The sequence below is a fragment of the Gigantopelta aegis genome, chromosome 15 (assembly GCF_016097555.1).
Source record: "Gigantopelta aegis isolate Gae_Host chromosome 15, Gae_host_genome, whole genome shotgun sequence".
In the NCBI taxonomy this organism is placed as follows: Eukaryota; Metazoa; Mollusca; class Gastropoda; order Neomphalida; family Peltospiridae; genus Gigantopelta; species Gigantopelta aegis.
In genome coordinates, this window is record NC_054713.1 from 32,372,678 (window position 1) to 32,392,310 (window position 19,633).

General features: G+C 34.8%; 1 protein-coding gene and 1 long non-coding RNA gene across 3 annotated transcripts in view; one reads left to right on the plus strand and one right to left on the minus strand.

Moving 5' to 3' along the window:
- LOC121390489 (protein split ends-like) overlaps nucleotides 1–19,262 on the minus strand; it is a 108,672-nt gene extending 89,410 nt beyond the window's left edge. For both annotated transcript variants that reach the window (XM_041522320.1, XM_041522319.1), the window contains exon 1: nucleotides 18,374–19,262. In XM_041522320.1, coding sequence (XP_041378254.1) covers nucleotides 18,374–18,456 — 83 coding nt within the window. In that variant the 5' untranslated portion in view covers nucleotides 18,457–19,262. The remainder of the gene's footprint in view (nucleotides 1–18,373) is intronic.
- LOC121390490 lies at nucleotides 348–1,830 on the plus strand. The gene is made up of 2 exons (XR_005960218.1): nucleotides 348–765; nucleotides 1,199–1,830. It is a non-coding gene; the product is annotated as an uncharacterized LOC121390490 (long non-coding RNA).
- Nucleotides 19,263–19,633: the final 371 nt, after the last annotated feature.

Below are 19,633 nucleotides of genomic sequence, written 5' to 3' on the forward strand. Positions count from 1 at the left end.
GTTAAACCCCAACCTACTATCAGTACTAAAAAGTACAATTTATATAAACTGGTTTTAAAAAAATAATTGTAAATTTCTCACAGTAAAACCCAATTATTTTAGATAATATCAATTTTGTGTCATTTTAGTGTTTTTGTCAATTTGTAATCAAGTAATTCTTTGAGTCAGCATGAGAAGTATACATAATTTTATTAAAAACAGCAAATGTATGACCACAAAATAATGAGTGTATCCAAAATATCCATCCATGGATTTTAGACCTAATGTTAGAAGAAAAGAAAGAAAAAAGCCTTATGAAAGTCTACTGCAGACAAACAACATGGCAGTTGTATATTTACAGAGGGCAAACTAGTTGGGGGAAAAAGACCTGCTGAGCTAAAAGTCTAGTTCACTACAGGCTCCAATTCCATTTCATACTTATTTTTAAAAAGAGAAGAAAGCAAAAAAGAAGAAAGCAAGTCTAGTGCTGAATGTGACAAACAGCCTTTTGTTTACATGACAAAAACCAGTGGGGGGGAAAAAGAGCTGTAGGGCCAACAAGCTTTAGCCAACAACAGCTTCAGATCCTATAAATTATTTTTTTTTTTTTTTAAAGACTTGAGAAAGTCTACCAGTCTAGCGTGGAACATGACAAATGGGTTTTATTTACACCAGGCAAACTAGTTGGGAAAGCCCTGCAGGGCCAAGAGGTTTAGCTTATTTCAAGATCCCACACACCCAGCAGGAGTTGGCAGCTTGCCCAGTTGTGGGCAACAACATCTTAGTGTGAGTTGAGCAGTGGTCTGTTTTCTGTGTTAACTGATAGCTAGATAGCTAGATGGCTGGCGGCTCTCTCTCTCTCTCTCTCTCTCTCTCTCTACACACAGAGCCATGGTTGGGCTATCTGGCCAGACTGATGTAGTATATAGCAGCCAGTCAAGCAGGCCCAAGTGGGTTCAAAGGTTGTCTGACCCATTTGCAAGTCACATGCTTTTCCAGCAGGCCGACTTCAGACAGCTCAGGTGGCCTGGGCATATTCAGCTGGGGAAGAATCTACATCATTTTGTTTGAACAATGGCCGCATTGTTACAACAGTTTTAGTTCTCTTTTTAACGGTAACGAAATAAATCTAGAGCTGTATTCATTGTTTAATTTATTTATTTTTCTTTCTTTTCTCCTTTTTTTTTTTTTTTTTTTTTTTTTTTTTTTTTTTTGTCAGGATGAGGTGTACATGTATTCAACATATGGATCATATCCTACAAAACTGCCCACACCTGGAAGAGAACCATCAGAAAGTTTGGACACAAGACACACCCCTAAATATCAAACTCTGGGGACTTCTTGATGACCTCCGGAAGACGCCACATTTCATTATCATATCCGGATTATTGATCTAATACAGCCAAATCTTGATTGAACGCAGAAGAAGAACAACATATGGATAATTTAAATACACAAAAAAGTTTTTCCTAGATGTAGCACGACTATTAATTTTGTAATTTTTATAGGCATGGTATAGGTACATGTGTTCAGGTTGTGGAAATAGTTTTAAAATGTATATTGTTAAATCTCAATTGTCTATATACAGTGTAAGTGGATTCTTAGTTTTAGTAACAGAACTGAAATCATCCATCTTAAACATACTGTATGGTACTTTATTTCTGTTTTATTTATAGAAGTTTTAGGTACATGTGCATGTATTCATTTTATGGAATTGCAGTTTTAAAACATATTCTGAACTGAAATCATCCATACTGGATGGTGGAATTATACCCAACATCTGGTGTGTGGTGAAAAACCCCACACCTAGCATGTACCATATCCTGTCTGTGATAAAGTGTATACACTACTGCTACTTGCTATTCATTATGTTGTAGAGGGGTAGGGGTTTTTCTCCAATTTTTTTACACCAACTATCACAACTACCATATTTGTTTCTAAAGATGTACATCATATTCACAAATTTAACAAATGTGCTGGGATATCATTTTTTATCATGTGTTTGTGCTTCTCTTACAAATTAGTACGGTGCAGACGGAATATTCCAATTCCTACACCACTGGACATAGTGAATGTCATAGCAGGCTGATGAATAAGGAGTTATAGTTTTCTCGCATACATCTTGGATGTACCTATAATATCTTGAAAAGCTACCATGTCACTGCAGGCTAATGAATAAGGAAGGAAGGAAGGAAATGTTTTATTTAAAGATGCACTCAACACATTTTATTTACAGTTACATGGCATCGGACATATGGTTAAGGACCACACAGATATTGAGAGAGGAAACCCGCTGTCGCCACTTCATGGGCTACTCTTTTTCAATTTGCAGTAAGGGATCTTTTTAATGCACCATCCCACAGACAGAATAACACATACCACAGCCTTTGATGTACAAGTTATGGTGCACTAGCTGGAGCGAGAATGAATAAGGAGCTGTAGTCTTCTCGCATTCTTCTTGGATGTACCTACAATGTCTTGAAAAGCCTCCATGTTGTCGCAGGCTATACAATCGATTTTCTTTTGTGCTTCCACGTCGTCAACACGAGCCATTAGTTATGTTGCAGACGACACCAACTTACTCCTGCTGGGCTCCCAAGTTGACCAATTCTAATGACCTGGCATTTCCTCCAGCAAACAGAATGAAAAAAAAAAATCAATAGCGAAATTCCTGCAACAGATTGATGTGAGGTTGGTGCTCTGAGCAACAGCACATCAGATCACAGAAGATGAATCGATCATGTCCAGGCCGCCAACTAGCATATTCTCAATACTGTACACGTAGCAATGTTTAAGTTGGACAAAAAATAACTGTAATATTGTCTACAGTGTGCAATATTTTGTTTGAAAAAGTCAAGACAAATCTTGTAAATAAACTACCAACAAAATGAAAATATTTTTTTTAAATATAGTATTTCTGAAATAAGCCTCTCTCTCTTTTTTCTTCTTTTATTATTAAATATTTTTATCAATATTTAGCTACTTTAGCAAACAGAAGCTTAATTCCTGCATAGGCGGTGTAAAAATAGTCAATTGTTCAGCTGGTTTATTTTCATACGGCCCATAATTTATTTATTTTCTAGGATAAAATATACTTCATTTCTTTAGGTGTGAGTTTTGCCCCCAACATCTAGAGATTTTATTTTTAATGTCCCCCGACTACAACTATATGACTGATTCAATATGACAATCTTTCCGAGAAAAAAAGACGGTAGTCAAACGTACAATTTTACTGGTAGTGGAAGAAGAGCGTAAAAATGAAATCTTGAAATGATGGCAGCAAACTTACAAACACAGAAATGAAGAAGTGTAAATTATCCTATAAAAAACCCTGCTGTAATCCGTTGCAAAATGAAATAGTGAGAAAAGTTTCTAATATGCACAGCAAATGTTGAGTAGGTTCTCAGTTAACTATTAACCTTTTTTGACATTGTTTTGTATCATGTGCCTTTTTAAAAGTAAGTCATGTATCAAAATTATTATTCTCAACAGACCACATAAACTGGTTTTGTGCAATGCAATTTTAAGGTTCTGCATTACATACTTTTTCTGCTATTTAACTTCTGTTTTTTTAATCATCCGATAGACATCGATGTACACACACACACACGGCACATGCCAAATTCGCCAATTGTTAATTTTGAAAGCAGTTGGTGAATTTTATTTTAATTTGGTGAAATAATTTCAGGTAATAATTGACATTTTAAAGAAAATAATCTGTTGATTTCTGCAATTTTTCAACTTTAATAGACAATTTGGCGAAATGTTTTGCTCACCAAGAGCTAGCCCTACACACACCCTATATTCACACAATCAATAATATATGTGGGAAAATGCAGGACTATAAAAAATAGCCATTACTGCGTGCTAATCAGATATTTAATCTACACGTACAGCCACCGGAGTGTGCAAGATGACTATCCCAGTATTATATACAATCTATCAATGTTTTTCTTCGGTGCATGTATTATCATCACAAACAGGAAAATCTGTTATCATCGGGACTATTTCACGAAATGTTATTAATCACCTGAAGTCATAATCTGCCTTTTTAGAAATCTGAATGAAAATGCACTTTCATTACCCTCTGACAATACACTATTGCATTCTCACAATGAACTAATCAATACAGATTATACCAGACGTAAAATATTTATCCGCCATTTTTTCCTTCTCATTCCCATTACACGTTATCGAACGAACAACCCATGCAAAGCAGTTTTTCATCAATTTTTTTTAGCAAGATCTGCCTTACTACCTCTTCCCAGTGCTATCTATGTAATGGAAAATATCTGCCAACAGCTGGTACAAAGTGCAACAGTGTGAACTCATAAACACACCACTATGAGTCATCCAACTATGTACATGTAGGCTGACGAAATAATTTGACCCGACCTTCAGGTGGTACATTAATAAGTCCAGAAATAGATTTTCCGAGATAAACAGGCAACAACTAACTACCTCAAGGGCAATTGTTTTAAGACAATAAACAAAAATGTGTGAACTAAAGTCTGACATTATAATTGTGTTCATGCTTTTTGATGACTTTTACAAAGACCTTTGAGTTCGAGTAGCATGCTTTAGGGTGGTTTTCAGTCCGTAGTAATTTACAAGCTGTAATTTTATTTGCCTTGTAATCTTTTATTACATACACCTAAAGAAAAAAAGAAATTTATATTTATTATGCAGAACCAAAATGCAGCCTATATGCTGGTGCGGTGTGCAAGTTTGTTCATGATTATAAATGTATTGCCAAAAATTAAGCCTTATTTAGTCATTAGAATAGTACGATGTTTGTTTGTGTTTTGTGTGTGCATATGTTTTGCATCCAGTTCGGTATGTGGAATGTCTATATGCAATTATTAATATAAAATAGTTTCAGCTATGAACAGTCTTTTCATCTTAAGATACACATTAATTATTTAAATTAATTCATACATCCAACATTGATCTGTTTATCTTGGTAATTGTAGTTCAATTTATTTGTGTGTGTGTGTGTGTGTGTGTGTGTGTGTGTGTGTGTGTGTGTGTAAAACAAAAAAGGCAGGTATCTCTGATACCAAACAAAATGATATTCATGAAAACTTGTATCATAGAAGCTTTCTAGGTCAGTGAAATTGTATTAATTTCTATAGAGCTGGATAATAAAAAATGTGCATTAGCATATTAGAAATATGGCTGCATGGATTACCATACTATTAGAGTTTTATTTGGAACTCTTGGCTACCAGCACATAAAAAAAGAAAAAGATTATTCACATGGCTTAAAATAAACTGCTGTAAATATTGTGTTACACACAAAGTATATAATGATGTCAAACACTGTTGTGAGACCATTATTGAGCCTGTAAGGGACATTTTTATGCCTGGATGAAAATGATCTCCTATATTTATTACACTACATGTAACCCGCATAGGAAAGTTTAGCAGAGGTGTGGTAACTTTACACTAAGCTTTCCCCCCAAAACATGAGTGCTGTGTAGATAAGCAACCCTTATTAGTTAATGCGTGTGTGTGTGTGTGTGTGTGTGTGTGTATGTGTGTGTCTATATATATATATATAAAGTGGCAAAGTCCATTACAGTTGTATTTCATAAATACATCTTTGTACGCAATATTTAGCATGCTTGGTGCATGATACTGGTAGGCTATTAACTGAGCACTAAAAGATCCTAAAAGTGCAGCATCAGGTAAGGACAATGAAGGTAGTTGGTAGTGCATATCAAAAGAGAAGAAGTCGAACAATTAAAACAAATATTAAAAAGGCCTTGCGTATACATGTATTATAGATCGCTGAACATTTTCCCATGTTTGCCTGATGCAGAATCAATCTTGGATAGATCCTCATAGGTGGGCTATTTCTCATTCCAGCCAGTGCTCTACAACTGGTTACAGTTATGGTATGTACTATCCTGTCTTGAATGATGGTTTATATAAAAGATCCCTTGCTGCTTACTAAAAAGAGTAGTCCATGGAGTGGCAGAACTAAATTTCTTTTCATTATCTGTGGTCTTTTAACCGTATGTCCAACACCATATAACTGTAAATAAAAATATGTTGTGCCAAATACTAATTTGAATACAAAGTGCCTATAAAATGTATTAGTTGGCTGACAAAAATATATTTTAATCTGCTACATTTTATAAATTTTCAAGCAAATATCCCACATATTTGATAATTGTTTCAAACTTTTAAAATGTCCAATGTCAGCACTGAAGTGGATTATAAAAGAAAAAATTATGTGCCAAAGTTACAAAGCTTTTTTGGGGGGGTATTGACCACACCCAAACAATGTTTAAACACCTGAGCAGAAAACAGGTTTCATAAATTCGGTCATCCTTTTTTTTCTTTCCTGTACAGACTTAATGAAACTCCCTTTATTATGACTGTATATTAAAAGCACAGCAGAAGTTCATTTGATAAATTCACAAAGGAAACAAGCATACTGGCAATAACCTGCACGCATGTACACACATGTATTAAACCAGCTGGAACAAAAACCTGATTGTTTGCTGCTACTCACATGACTCATGAAAAACACCATGACTCATAGTTTTTCCCAGCTACAGCTTTTCATACTTCCTTTTTATCAAAAGGCCATGTAAAACAGAAAATACCTATATTGTATACACCAACACATCGAGTCAATAGTAAAATAGTAGGTCAGACGTTATAGCGTACCTGCCAGTTTTCAGCACTGGCACAGATTTTAGTTTTAGATTCAGACATTGCTGTTTCACTTATGAGAATATCCAAATCTTATACACTGTAATACATTAGTGTTAATTGAATACTTATAATAGTATCCCTATATAAAGTGGGAAGTGTGTTTTGGGGTGGGGTATTTTGTTGATACAAAATAAATATCTTAAAATTATGTACTTTTATAGTTTTGATTCAATGTCATTACATTTTGTCAAATAAATTGATTTAAATCAGTAGTTTTAATGATTTTTTTTACAGCAATCCCATAACTTTTTTTAACAAATAGCTTTAAATCATAAACCTTATTATACATGTTTTCGTTTTTTTAAATGCATCCTTGAACACCAGCCTCGGTGGCGTCGTGGCAGGCCATCGGTCTACAGGCTGGTAGGTACTGGGTTCGGATCCCAGTCGAGGCATGGGATTTTTAATCCAGATACCGACTCTAAACCCTGAGTGAGTGCTCCGCAAGGCTCAATGGGTAGGTGTAAACCACTTGCACCGACCAGTGATCCATAAATGGTTCAACAAAGGCCATGGTTTGTGCTATCCTGCCTATGGGAAGCGCAAATAAAAGATCCCTTGCTGCTAATTGAAAAGAGTAGCCCATACAGTGGCGACAGCAGGTTTCCTCTTAAAATCTGTGTGGTCCTTAACCATATAACCATAAATAAAATGTGTTGAGTGTCGTTAAATAAAACATTTCTTTCTTTTCTTTGCATCCTTGAACTTGAACAGAACAAAATGCTGAAATCCCAGAAAAGAATCCTGTTAAATTGGCAGTCTAAAATAAAACCGGTTTATGTATGTATACATAGACTACCAGTTCATTTAAGTGTACTTTAGTTATCCATTAAATGTTTTCATCACAATGAAAATTTTTAAAAATTAAACTTTACACACAATGTCTCCCAAATTCCATTGTTTGAATATAGATATTTTAGAATTCCATCTCATAATCTCAATCTTTCGACCCAAAATCTGAGATTCATACACATACAGAATCCTGCTAAATTTCACAATCTAAACATATGTATACACAAACATATAAAACATACACATATGCTTAAAAATTGTTTGAAACAAAATCTGATAACGAACAAAATATTTTTTTAATAAAAAAATCCTTCTACAGACATTTTTTTTTATCAGCCCTTTTCTGTCTGAATCAAAAACCATGCACACAAATCTATATATACAAGCTTCCAAGATTAACTCTTAAAACTGTTCTCAACCAAATCTGATTTCATATATACAACTAAAACCCTTTTACAGACAATATTTATATCAACCCTTTTCTGTCTAAACCGAACAAAATATTAAAAACCATGCACACAAATCTATATACACAAGCTACCAAGATTAACTTTTTAAAACTGTTCCCAGCCAAATCTGATTTCATATATAACTAAAACCCCTTTTACAGACAATATGTATATCAACCCTTTTCTGTCTACAACCGAAAATATTAAAAACCATGCACACAAATTTATATACACAAGCTACCAAGATTAACTTTTTTAAAACTGTTCCCAGCCAAATCTGATTTCATATATAACTAAGAAGCTGCTGGAAAGTTCCACATAACAAATGAGTAGAGCCAGATTGGAAATCTCCAACCGAGGCAGTCACAATGTACCATTAGGAGTCCTATCTCCTACAAGCCAGATTAGCTGGCCATAAAGAACCCACTTGTGACCTAGCGCACAGGACTCTTATCATATAGGCAACCTGATAAACCAGTTCCAAACTGCACAAACACAGCGCTTGGCCCCTGGCCAAAACGTCGCTGGCATGCTGCCAGAAAGCCTCAAGCCTCTTGATAAAAGCAAGTAAAGATCAATCTCGTTGCCATGACCACAGCACATTATTTGCATGGGCAAACAATCTTCTCCAGCTAAGCTATGCAGTCTATTTCGGTCACTGAAAAGAGCTTGAACAGCTATTGACAATAGTTAGGGGAAAGAAAAAAGAAAACGACCTGGTTTTTTATATTTCTCTCTCTCTCTTATTCAAAGGGCAGCAACAAGACCCTGGAAATGACTATTGCAAATCGACTGGTTAGGTGAATTCAATGTTTTCTGCAATGACTCTGTGGATATGACTTTTTTTTTTATGAATGCATTCTCTGCGTTAATATCTTTCTCTGGGCTTCATTTTGAATTTGTTAATTAACAGTCTTTCACATACGACTACAAGTACACCGCAAGCTGCGAGAGAAAAGAATAACAGCACCAAAAAAAATCAATATTGCCACTGTGAATCTGGCGATATTGAAAAATGTCTGCGCAGATTGCCATAAAAGGACTGCAAGGAAAATGTACACACTTGTACGTGAACAAAAGACCCAGTGGACAGTTTTCAAATGAGAGTGCCGTTTCTGTATACACACAATACTCTATTCACTGTACACTGTACAAATGGTTTTTTGTTTTGTTTTTTAATCAGAAATCAACTCAAAGGATGGACGGATTACGTGCTTTTAATTCCATATAATGTATTACGCATTCATGTTTTAGGATGATGGATGTGTTAACTAGACATATAGAATATATTTCGGGTTAACTACAAAATCATTTATTTACTTCAGTTGGCTTTATGGTGTTTCAACCACTGGATCCACTAAAATAAGATTTTTTTTAGTGTTTCTAGTGTAGTATAATATATCTACATACACAGGTGTCGAATTTTACGCTATTCCGCAAATAGAAAATTTCGAAACGGAATAGTAAAACAATTCTTCCAATATTCCGTCATAAAAGTGAAAATAAAGCACGGAATACTGAAAATCGCCTGCGACTATTCCGCTTACGCTTTTTCTTCACCTACATCTTTCTGCATAACAAATCCTCGCACTACTAAGGCCCTTCTCATGCACTTACCGGTACAAAATAAGTCTTTTTGATCGAGACTAATGTTTGGAGTGAGTTCGTTTGTAATTCCAGCTAGTACGCAGTAATGCATAGACTGGTATATAAACAATTGTTCGTTACGCAATGTTGTACAGGGCGACTTAGCATAGTCAGGAAAGCTAGTGGCACATTAATAATTGAAGGGATAGTACATTTTTAGACGAAATAAGTGTTTTTTTAAATTCACTATTCCTTTGGGATAATGGTAAAAAAAAAAAAAATTCAATCCCTGATACATTGTAGCAACAATACACTTCAATCATGGGTTATGTAGAATAAAATGGACACCATAAAGATTTGGCGTTTTGAATTTTCAAAACCCAACTTATAACATTAAGTTTCTCGTGGGACAAACTGCAGTAATTTATACATCTCAAATTTTATTTTTTTCATGAAATATAATATGTCCTTTATTGTTTATTTCAGTCATCAGAAGGCAGAAAATAAGTTGAGGATACGTAATAAAACCAAAACACATTATATTCTCTACGTTTCGGCAACTTCCTGCTGCCTTCTTCAGGATTGCAATTCTCAGTAACTACGTAATGTCAATTCTGGTATACTTATAAAAACTATATGCATTAATTTTAGGGTATGTAACTTTACCCTCCATAACCTCTGGTAGAAACCCTGGAAGGGATATGTCCAAGGTATTGGCCAGCTGACAACCACACTGTGACAGGTTGTTAAAGTAACAGGCGATACAAACAGGTGGGCTATCTGTAATGTGATTCTGACACTTTGATATATACCACAGTACAGGTACACATACGAGTCACGCCTCAAGCAAGCTGTTACCTATAACAGCAAAAAACAATTCGTGGCTAAAAGGAGGACATGTAGCTGCATGAAATCGTATATCAAGATACGCCCGTGTTTGTTATATGGATCTGGCAAACGTGTATTTAAAATATGACACGGTGGCAATCAATGCAGATAAAAAAAACCTAGAGGAACAATGTGTGCCAAATGATTAATCACGTACACGGTAAACATATATACACATGTACCTATAAATTACGAAATGTTCTCTGCGTCTCAGGTTACAGCGGTGTTCTGATGTAATACTACATTCATGAGAAACACCATTCACACAAAGGTCACATATATATATATAACAAATACCTTTTTTCAAGGTGAATGTTTATTTGCATTTATATTGTTAAGTTGGTTTGTAAAGTCAGGCGTGTGTGCAAGGGAAGGGTCAAATCCTTTCCCCTTACTCAAAGCAAACTTTCTTTTTCCTTTTAAATGTATTTTCTAGGACAGGATGGTTCAACCCTCCTCCCCACTAGAAACTTCACATATCAGTCTAGATTCTTCCCTCCATAATAAATTCCTGCACACACACCTTAAATTTTATCACACATTGGCAGTGGTACTGATAGTGTCGGCTCTTACACGTAGTTGATTACATGTAATATATATTTATGCACAGTCAGCCAGTTGCAAGCAACAAATATACATATACAGTGAAAGCTCTCAAGACTAGACCCTCTGTAAACCGGAATTCCCTCAAAACTGGACGTTTTACAGAGTCCCTTTTATAAAATCAGTACATAACATAACCTCTCTAAAGCGGATTCCTCTTAATACCGGATATTTTTATTGATCCCAAGGGTGTCTGGTTTAGAGGGGTTTCACTGTATTAGCAAATTTGTAACAATATACAACCTCTTGAAGACTTTATTGTGAAATATGTTTGTCACATATTCAACTTTTAATTTACTTTGGGTACTATCTTAAACAGGGCAGGCGTTAAAAACAAAAGCACAAGATTAATAGACTGGAAACGTTCTACAACATACTGTAATAAATATTGTTTTCCAGCATTTTAAGATCAAATGAAATATATTCTGCGAAAAGAAAGAAAAGAAAGCAAAACAGTTAAAAGCAAATAAAACTCTTTAAAAACCCACATCTCTTCTTAAACCAAGAGTCTTGTTTCCATAGTACAAAAGAAACAATAACACATTGCTCAATTTTTCTACCAACAACAACATCCCTCCCATATATATTCCCCATATATATTCAGGAACACCTGTTCTGTCCAAATAACATGAACCCAGCTACAAGCTGATGTTCATCTAGATATTTACACATACATGCATATTTGCAACTCCACATCTTTGCTGGTGGCAGCCCGATGGCCCAGAGCCAAACGTCTCAAAAAGTTACATAACTGTGGTACACACTAATTGTTGTGAAGAGCTGCTATAAATTCATCAGGGGGCAAGTTGTCAAGACCCACACCGAGGTGCCAAATAAATTTAACTGACTGGTGGGACAGAAAGAATAATAACAGGTTGCTGCCTGGAGATACCGTGGTTTTAGTATCTCTGGAAGACCTCACCTGCCAGTTGCATCTTGTTATGGACGAGAGCCAGCTAGCTAGCAATCATGGAATTTCGAATGCCACCTCAGCACATTTTATAATCCGCAGAAATGTCAGTTACAAGGTGTCGAACTCTGTGCGACTGTCAAGTTATATAGTTGGGTTTTTTCAACAACGTCACTAGAGCACACTGATTAATTAATCATCACTCCTGTAGGGAACATTTTGTTCACTATCATGTCACGATTCGCTATGCAAATTACAGAGGTCGTATTGTTCAAAATGTTAAAACGTTAAATATTACTTCCTACTCGATTCTGAACTTATCACCAACTGTCGCTAATAAAAAATTTAAAAACAAAATGTTCCCTACACTAGATTTTAAACATTTAGTAATTCTACGCCATAGTCTTCAAAGGAAAGTGGATACACTTTCCCATTTGGGGAACCTGTTCAAAACATTCTATAGGAAAACTTCAAAAAATCCAAAATCAAGCTGCAAGACTTATTACTGAAAAAAGCAAAGAAATGTCCACTGCAGAAATAATTAGCTCTCTCAAATGGCTTAAAATCAAAGAGAGAATTGACTTTAGAACCTGCCAGTTTGTCTACAAAGTCCTCAACAAACTATCTCCATCATATCTAGAAACAATGTTTCAAACAACTTCAGAAATTCACTCCTTAAATCTGAGGTCAACTCAACATAATCACCTTTATGAATTAAAAGCAAGAACAGAATTTTATCGCCATAGTTTTTCATGCTGGGGAGCTAAACTGTGGAACACACTACCTTCAAAGATAAAATATTCTCAATCCCTCGCCTCATTCAAATCCAGTTATTTTAAGCACTATTCAAATAATAATCAATTTTAAGATATACCTTGTTGTTGATTTTGTGTTTGTTAAAATAATTATGATGTATTGAGTTATCACTGACTCATGTTTCTTAACAAATTGATTTATATATTATTTATATATTCATAATATGTGCTATTGTTCCTCATGCTATACATATTACATGTATGTTGATGTTGTTTCTTTGAATGTATGTATGTATAATATCATGTATAGATTAAGAGAGGGCCTCATGGGAGACCAGTCACCTTGTACTGAATGTGTTTACCCTCTGAAAATAAAGAATTGTATTATTATTATTATTATTATTATCAGCAAGAGATCTTTTATATGCCACTTACCCACAGGCAGAATGTTCAGCACTTACATAACCTTTGAAATATCAACTCTGGAGCACTGATTGGGTTGTGGGGAATGGTTGGCCAAGGAGGCTTGTGCCTATGTCCCAATCACATCAGGTCTGAACTCTTTTTAACAACAGCTGAATCCACCAAACTGTCAAGAGTTAAGAACGAAATTCAAGTCCACCAAACATGTCAACTATTTAAATTACTAACAATTAGCACCTTGTTGACCATATCAATCAAATTCCATGACTAATCATCATTTTTTAATTCCATTTTATGTGACCCGTCTCATGACTTTTCTGTGAACACCAGCATATTTTCTTCTGATGCAGACTTCCTGTTATTTTAAATGGGCAAAAACCAACAAGTTTTCATCACTTTCCAACAAGGGATGTATGCATTCTTAGCGACAATGACGCCATTAAATCTCAGTTTGAAAATTCATTTCTCAGACAATTATACATGGTACATTAGTACTGGCATCTTTGCTAGTACACGACCTACATAGTTGTTTATTTTTGTTAGGAATATACCTGAGACATCCGACATGAAAAAATTTAAACTGCTCCCCCAACTTAGATTATGGGGAGCCATTTAAAATACTACCATATTGAATTCATGTATAAGGACGGAAGGAAACAGTTTATTTAATGGTGCACTCGACACATTTTATTTATGGTTATATGGTGTCCGACATGGTTAAGGACCACACAGATATTGAGGGAGGAAACCTGCTGTCGACACTTCATGGGCTACTCTTTTCGATTAGCAGCAAGGGATCTTTTATATACACCATCACATAGACAGGATAGCACATATCACAGCCTTTGGTGTACCAGTCGTGGTGCACTGGCTGGATCGTGTATAAATTCACATGCAAAGGAGAGCTAAAAATGACTCTTTGAACTAATTTCAGGGGAGTGATGGGGTGCGAGATTGATAGCTCCCCTTAAATGGTGAGGTCCGATACCATTCAAGGTTCTGCCTAAAAATTTACGAGTCGGTGCAATATAAAATCCAAACGACTGACATACAATGCAGATTTATATATGGGGTGGTTGGCAGTACCAGTGCTGGCTGGAATTTTAGAAGGACCAGTATAATTATAATGCCCAACCACAGCTGACCATTATAAACATATACCATAATTCATCCAAATTGTAATGTCTGCGATAAATAAAATTTTAAATAAAACAATCATTAGGAAACTGAATGCTGAAGAACAAACCAAACATCTATGCTTATATCATATATATAAACACAGGAACGGTCAAAGCACTATACAGGCAAACAGTGATTATATTTTTCAGAAATTATGCTAGTATAGTTGACTTGTAAACATTCCTTGACACCTGGACAAAACACATTCGTAGTTTGGCTGGGGTGGGGATGGCATATATAGTTAAATATTACTTTTATTTCTTTTTAAATTAGTAAGATAATTATTGAATATAAGCTTTTGGGAAAATAAATTATTAATGTTTTTGTTAATTTCATTTCATATTTTGCAAACAATAGTATTTATAAACAGTTTTAACACAACCAATCACTTGATTGTGGGACTTTAATAAAACAAAAGAAGAAAAAACAAAAGCACCTATTGTTCCAACATACATGTATCTAGTATTTATATTTGTTGACATGACAGATCATGTACACAGTTTTTTCCATGCATGTACTTGGTTTATTGGTTAAAATGTAGGTTTGTGGTCACAAAACTAGTTTAGTTCACGGTTCTTAACTTTAATATTACTGACGTCATATATATATAGTGGCATAACTAGGACAACAAAGCTTGGACACACAGTTTGTGGCTTTGGGCTAGGTTATGAAGTTTTATGACCATGGGGCCTGAAGCAGTATTCACATCAAGAAATAAACCTGGTGATTTGTTTATTACAAAGCATTTATTGTCAACGGCTAATATTATGCTCCTGCCTTAATGGTTCATTGCATTACCAGTTTATTGCATGAACATACATGTAAGTATCAATATATGTAACTGCCACGCATATTGCTGTACCTAACAGACGGCTCTGAAAAACATCCTGTATAATATTGAGAATAATTGATAAACAAAATGGTTTTAATGCAAATTATTATACATGTAAAGCAGACCAATACAGTCCAAATGTTTGTTTTTAATACTAATTATTTATATCCAAAGTAAAATGAAATGAGAAATTTCAAACTTTATTTTAACTCAGGGATGAAGATGTTACCCGATTTCATGTTTTGAAGCTGAAACAATTAAAATTTAAAAAAATATTTTGTACATACATCAGGGCTCGCACTGAAATACATTTTGTTTAGCCAATTTTCAGATCTGTTGATCAATTCCCTTGAAAATTGTTAAAATTAAATGATGTAGCCATTTTATATAAACAAATTAGCAATTGACTACAGCCTAATCTGGCAATGGGCAGGTCATGCCCTGGTACATGTACATACCAGTTTTAAATATGTTCACAGGTTGGTCATAAACAGACAGGTTTGATTAGAATAATGGTGCATATAGCGAAGTTGTTAACAAAATAAATATTTTGCCATAGGCCAATTTGTTTCTACAACATACATTAATTAAATAAGTAACATTTATTTCAGTTGGAATACTGGAGGTCCCATTTTTCATATCAAAATATATTTTCTGAACTATTTTTTATAGCAAAATGTTCATGGAAGATGTATTGGCCTTCCCCATTTGCTAATTTAGATCGAGGGTCACAACCACACTGCGGAACCAGTCTAATGTTAACGACAACTACCGTCTTGTCACCGTGCTCTGTCATAATGAAGAGGAAATCATCAAACTTCATTTCAGGCATGTTATTAATAGGCGGATGCAGATCTCAAAATGATTTTATTTTCTTTTTTGAGGAGTGATTAATTGCTACCCTAACTTAGATTATGGAAGGAAATGTTTTATTTAACGACTACACAGATAGAGAGAGAGAGAGAGAAAGGAAACCTGCTGTTGCCACTTCATGGGCTACTCTTTTTGATTAGCAGCAAGGGATCTTTTATATGCACCATCCCACAGGCAGGATAGTACATACCACGACCTTTGTCACACCAGTTGTGGAGCACTGGCTGGCTAGATTATGGAGACCCATTTAAGATATTACCATACTGAGCATTGATATTATTTAATATTAACCCTTTTCAGTACTATTTTATTAGTTCACATGCTAACCAGTTAAAAATTATTCATTGAACTTGTCGCAGGGGGAGTGATCGCACATTGGACGAATGCTATACCACTAGCAAGGACATTTTCTTTCCAAAATTTTAATGAGGCACATTTTTAGTTAATTGAAAATTTATTAGCAACTACTATTTAATGGTTTAAAATTGTGTGGCGATTTTTGAAATTTGCATAGCAAATTGTGCTGTGATACTGAACAAAGCGTTCTCTGACTGGGTTTTACAATTACAACAGGCATCTGAAAATTGTGAGAGTGATAGTTATGTTCATGTAACCTATTTGTTTTCATGCATTGAATTTATGACATCATTTACATGGTCATGACGGGTTACGTAACAATGAAATGGGTTACCTGAATTTGTTTTTACTTAACCCATAAATGGTTTATGCAAATTGTCAATTCTCTGAGGCCTTTTAGTAAGAATACACACTTCCTGACAGAAAGTTGGTACTTTTACATATGTGCATGCTGACATTTTGTCATGTGTTTGAAAGCTTGTCTCTGATTAAACTTGGTTAATGCTTAAGTTAAACCAATGCAAATGTGGCATCCTTAGGTACTTAGCAACTAATTTATTAAAGAACAAAACAGCAATGTCTGACGGCATTTTACTTCATAAATACAAAAATTGACAATTGCTTTGAAAATATTACATACGACTCTTGACACACACACACTGCACCATAATATTCACACCCTGTGATAAGGCCTCTCACCCTCACAATGTTATGTAATTGTTGCAAGGCTCCACTGAAACCACAACTACCTAGAATTTGCTATAAATCTGCCCTTAGTTAAAATCTTAACACATTATGTAAGAGAACTTTTCAGTCATGAAAACCATGACCCACATTTCGGAAGCTACCGTAGCACTATGATATCATAAAACTGTAAAGGGCCATGATATGTGTTATTGTGACGCCATAGCCTACAATGTTATTAAAGTATCAAAGCGTTCAAATACGTTCAAAAATATGTGACCAATCCTCAGTAAATTGTAATATTTATTTTACCGACATATTGTAGAATTGTAATAATGATCATTTGATTTGTGTATTATAGAATGATTATAGCCATCCAAATGTCTCTCTAGCTCTTGATCAGTAGAGTACTTGGGCCAATAGGCACAATATATAAAATGATTTATTTAAAAATAAGTATTATATGAGTATATATTGGTATACTAAGTTCATAGCTATTTCAATTCAACCACCCTGTAGAAATACCTATTTATTAGACACTATATAACATACAATGTTGCAAAATACAAGCTCACACTGCATCAGCAGAAATGGGTCTCCATATATTACCACCATGATAATATTACACAGTCCATGCATATGTGCCAAATACCGATAGTTGTACTATAATCGTCCCACAGGGATTCTGAGGGAACACCGTTTGTTATACTATGAAATTTACTACAAGTTATTTATTTATGAGCAGACTTATTTGTAAATTCAACACAAAAACAGATTTTTGTTCCTTTTTTTTATATTTCCAAAACACTTTTACTGTTCTTCTTATGTTAAACCAAACTGAAATTATTTAGGAAAAAAGCATTTTTATAGAATAATGGGATGGACTATAACAAAAATTAACATGAGTGTAAGATCCCAGTTTTGTTCAATCCTGAATTTACTTGTACACTTAAGCCTATGTTATAAACAAAACACCACAGATCTGAAGAAGTAAATAGAGTAAACAAACAATAAAATAACAGGAATGGGATAAGGGAAATATATATATGTTCGATTTTTACATCCTAGTAGTGCATAGGCTTGGTATAAAACAGAAATCCACGTGGTTTTACCATCATAATAAATGATACACATTCCAAATAAATAAATATTCGAAGAAAAATATAATATATGTATCTCTCAATCTGCATAATACACGTATAAGTGTACATATGTTTCATAATCACACCTGCATGGGATTAAAAAAAAAAAAAGTGCTGTTATAAGAAAACAAAAATCCAATGCACTCGGAATGACCACCATGCAAGTCTATCGAATCATATTTGCAAACTTACCGTTGAAAATGGCTAATAACCGCTTCTTCGGAAGACTTTTCGGGTAGATCACGTACCAAAAGATACCTCGTTTCACGTACCATTATCCTGCAACTACATGGTTTTATGAAACAGGGTGCTGTTTCATAAAACTACTAACAACTGTGAACATTGTGAATGTACACAACTCTTTCGATTGCTACGCGCTTGGCAAGAATATGTTTGGGGTGACGTCATGACCAAACTATGCCCCGTTTCAAAATACGGCCCTATTTCGCGTTACGCGTCAATGTGCTTTTCGACATCAATCAACAAAAACAAGTAACTAATAAGATTATTGTAGTTGCATGCGGTAAATGTATTATATAACAAAAGTAAAATAAATCAAACATAAAAGCAATAAGTTTGTTTTCCCCGACCACGTCACCCGACTATTGATTGTCCATTCAACAACTCCGTCTGCGCCATGTTGGATTTGTAAAAACCCATGCCATACCTTCACCATGAAAATACTATACTCAATATTTATTCGACTTGGTACATCCACTAAAACCACTAGAAAAAAACGAAACTAGCTAATATATTCCATCTTTAATAAGTAGCACCAAGTAAAAGGGGTATGATTTCCACAAACTTTATTCAATTATACATCCGTTTTGTATGGTCTTGTTGGGTATGGTCCACCATTTTAGTGTTGTGCGAACAAAGATGCATGATTATTCCGAGAGATTGTAACTTTCCACGTAATCTCCAGAAATATATACATAAGTGTATCCTCTTTGTTTGGTATTTAATATCCATCGTTTCATTGTTAATGAGCAAAGGTTTCTACCGTTTTCTAATCCGGCTGGTGGAGTACGTTGGGAGCGACGGGCTCCCGTTTGCGAGCTGCTAGCCGCACAGTAACAAAGAAGCCGCATGGCGGACAACTAGCTCGCGCAGAGGGCGTGCCAGAATAGATTGACGGGAACGTGATTTCAAATATTTTACGAAATTACCTGCCACTGTTTATTTTATTAAACTTTATAATTTAAAAAATCATTACTGATGAAAAATGAGAGACAAATTTGCTTCAAAGGGTGTTTTTAAATGGAGAAATTAGCTTGAAATCTGCAATAAATTAATTCAAATTATAAGAAACGAGCTATAGTTCGCAGATTGCATTAACCGTGTCCTAGTTTCGAAGGTCATTAAACAATCTGTTATTTGCACGAAACGGGCGCGACAAGGTTTACAGACTATAGATACTGTTGAAGGGACCAAAGGCTTTCGTTTGTATTC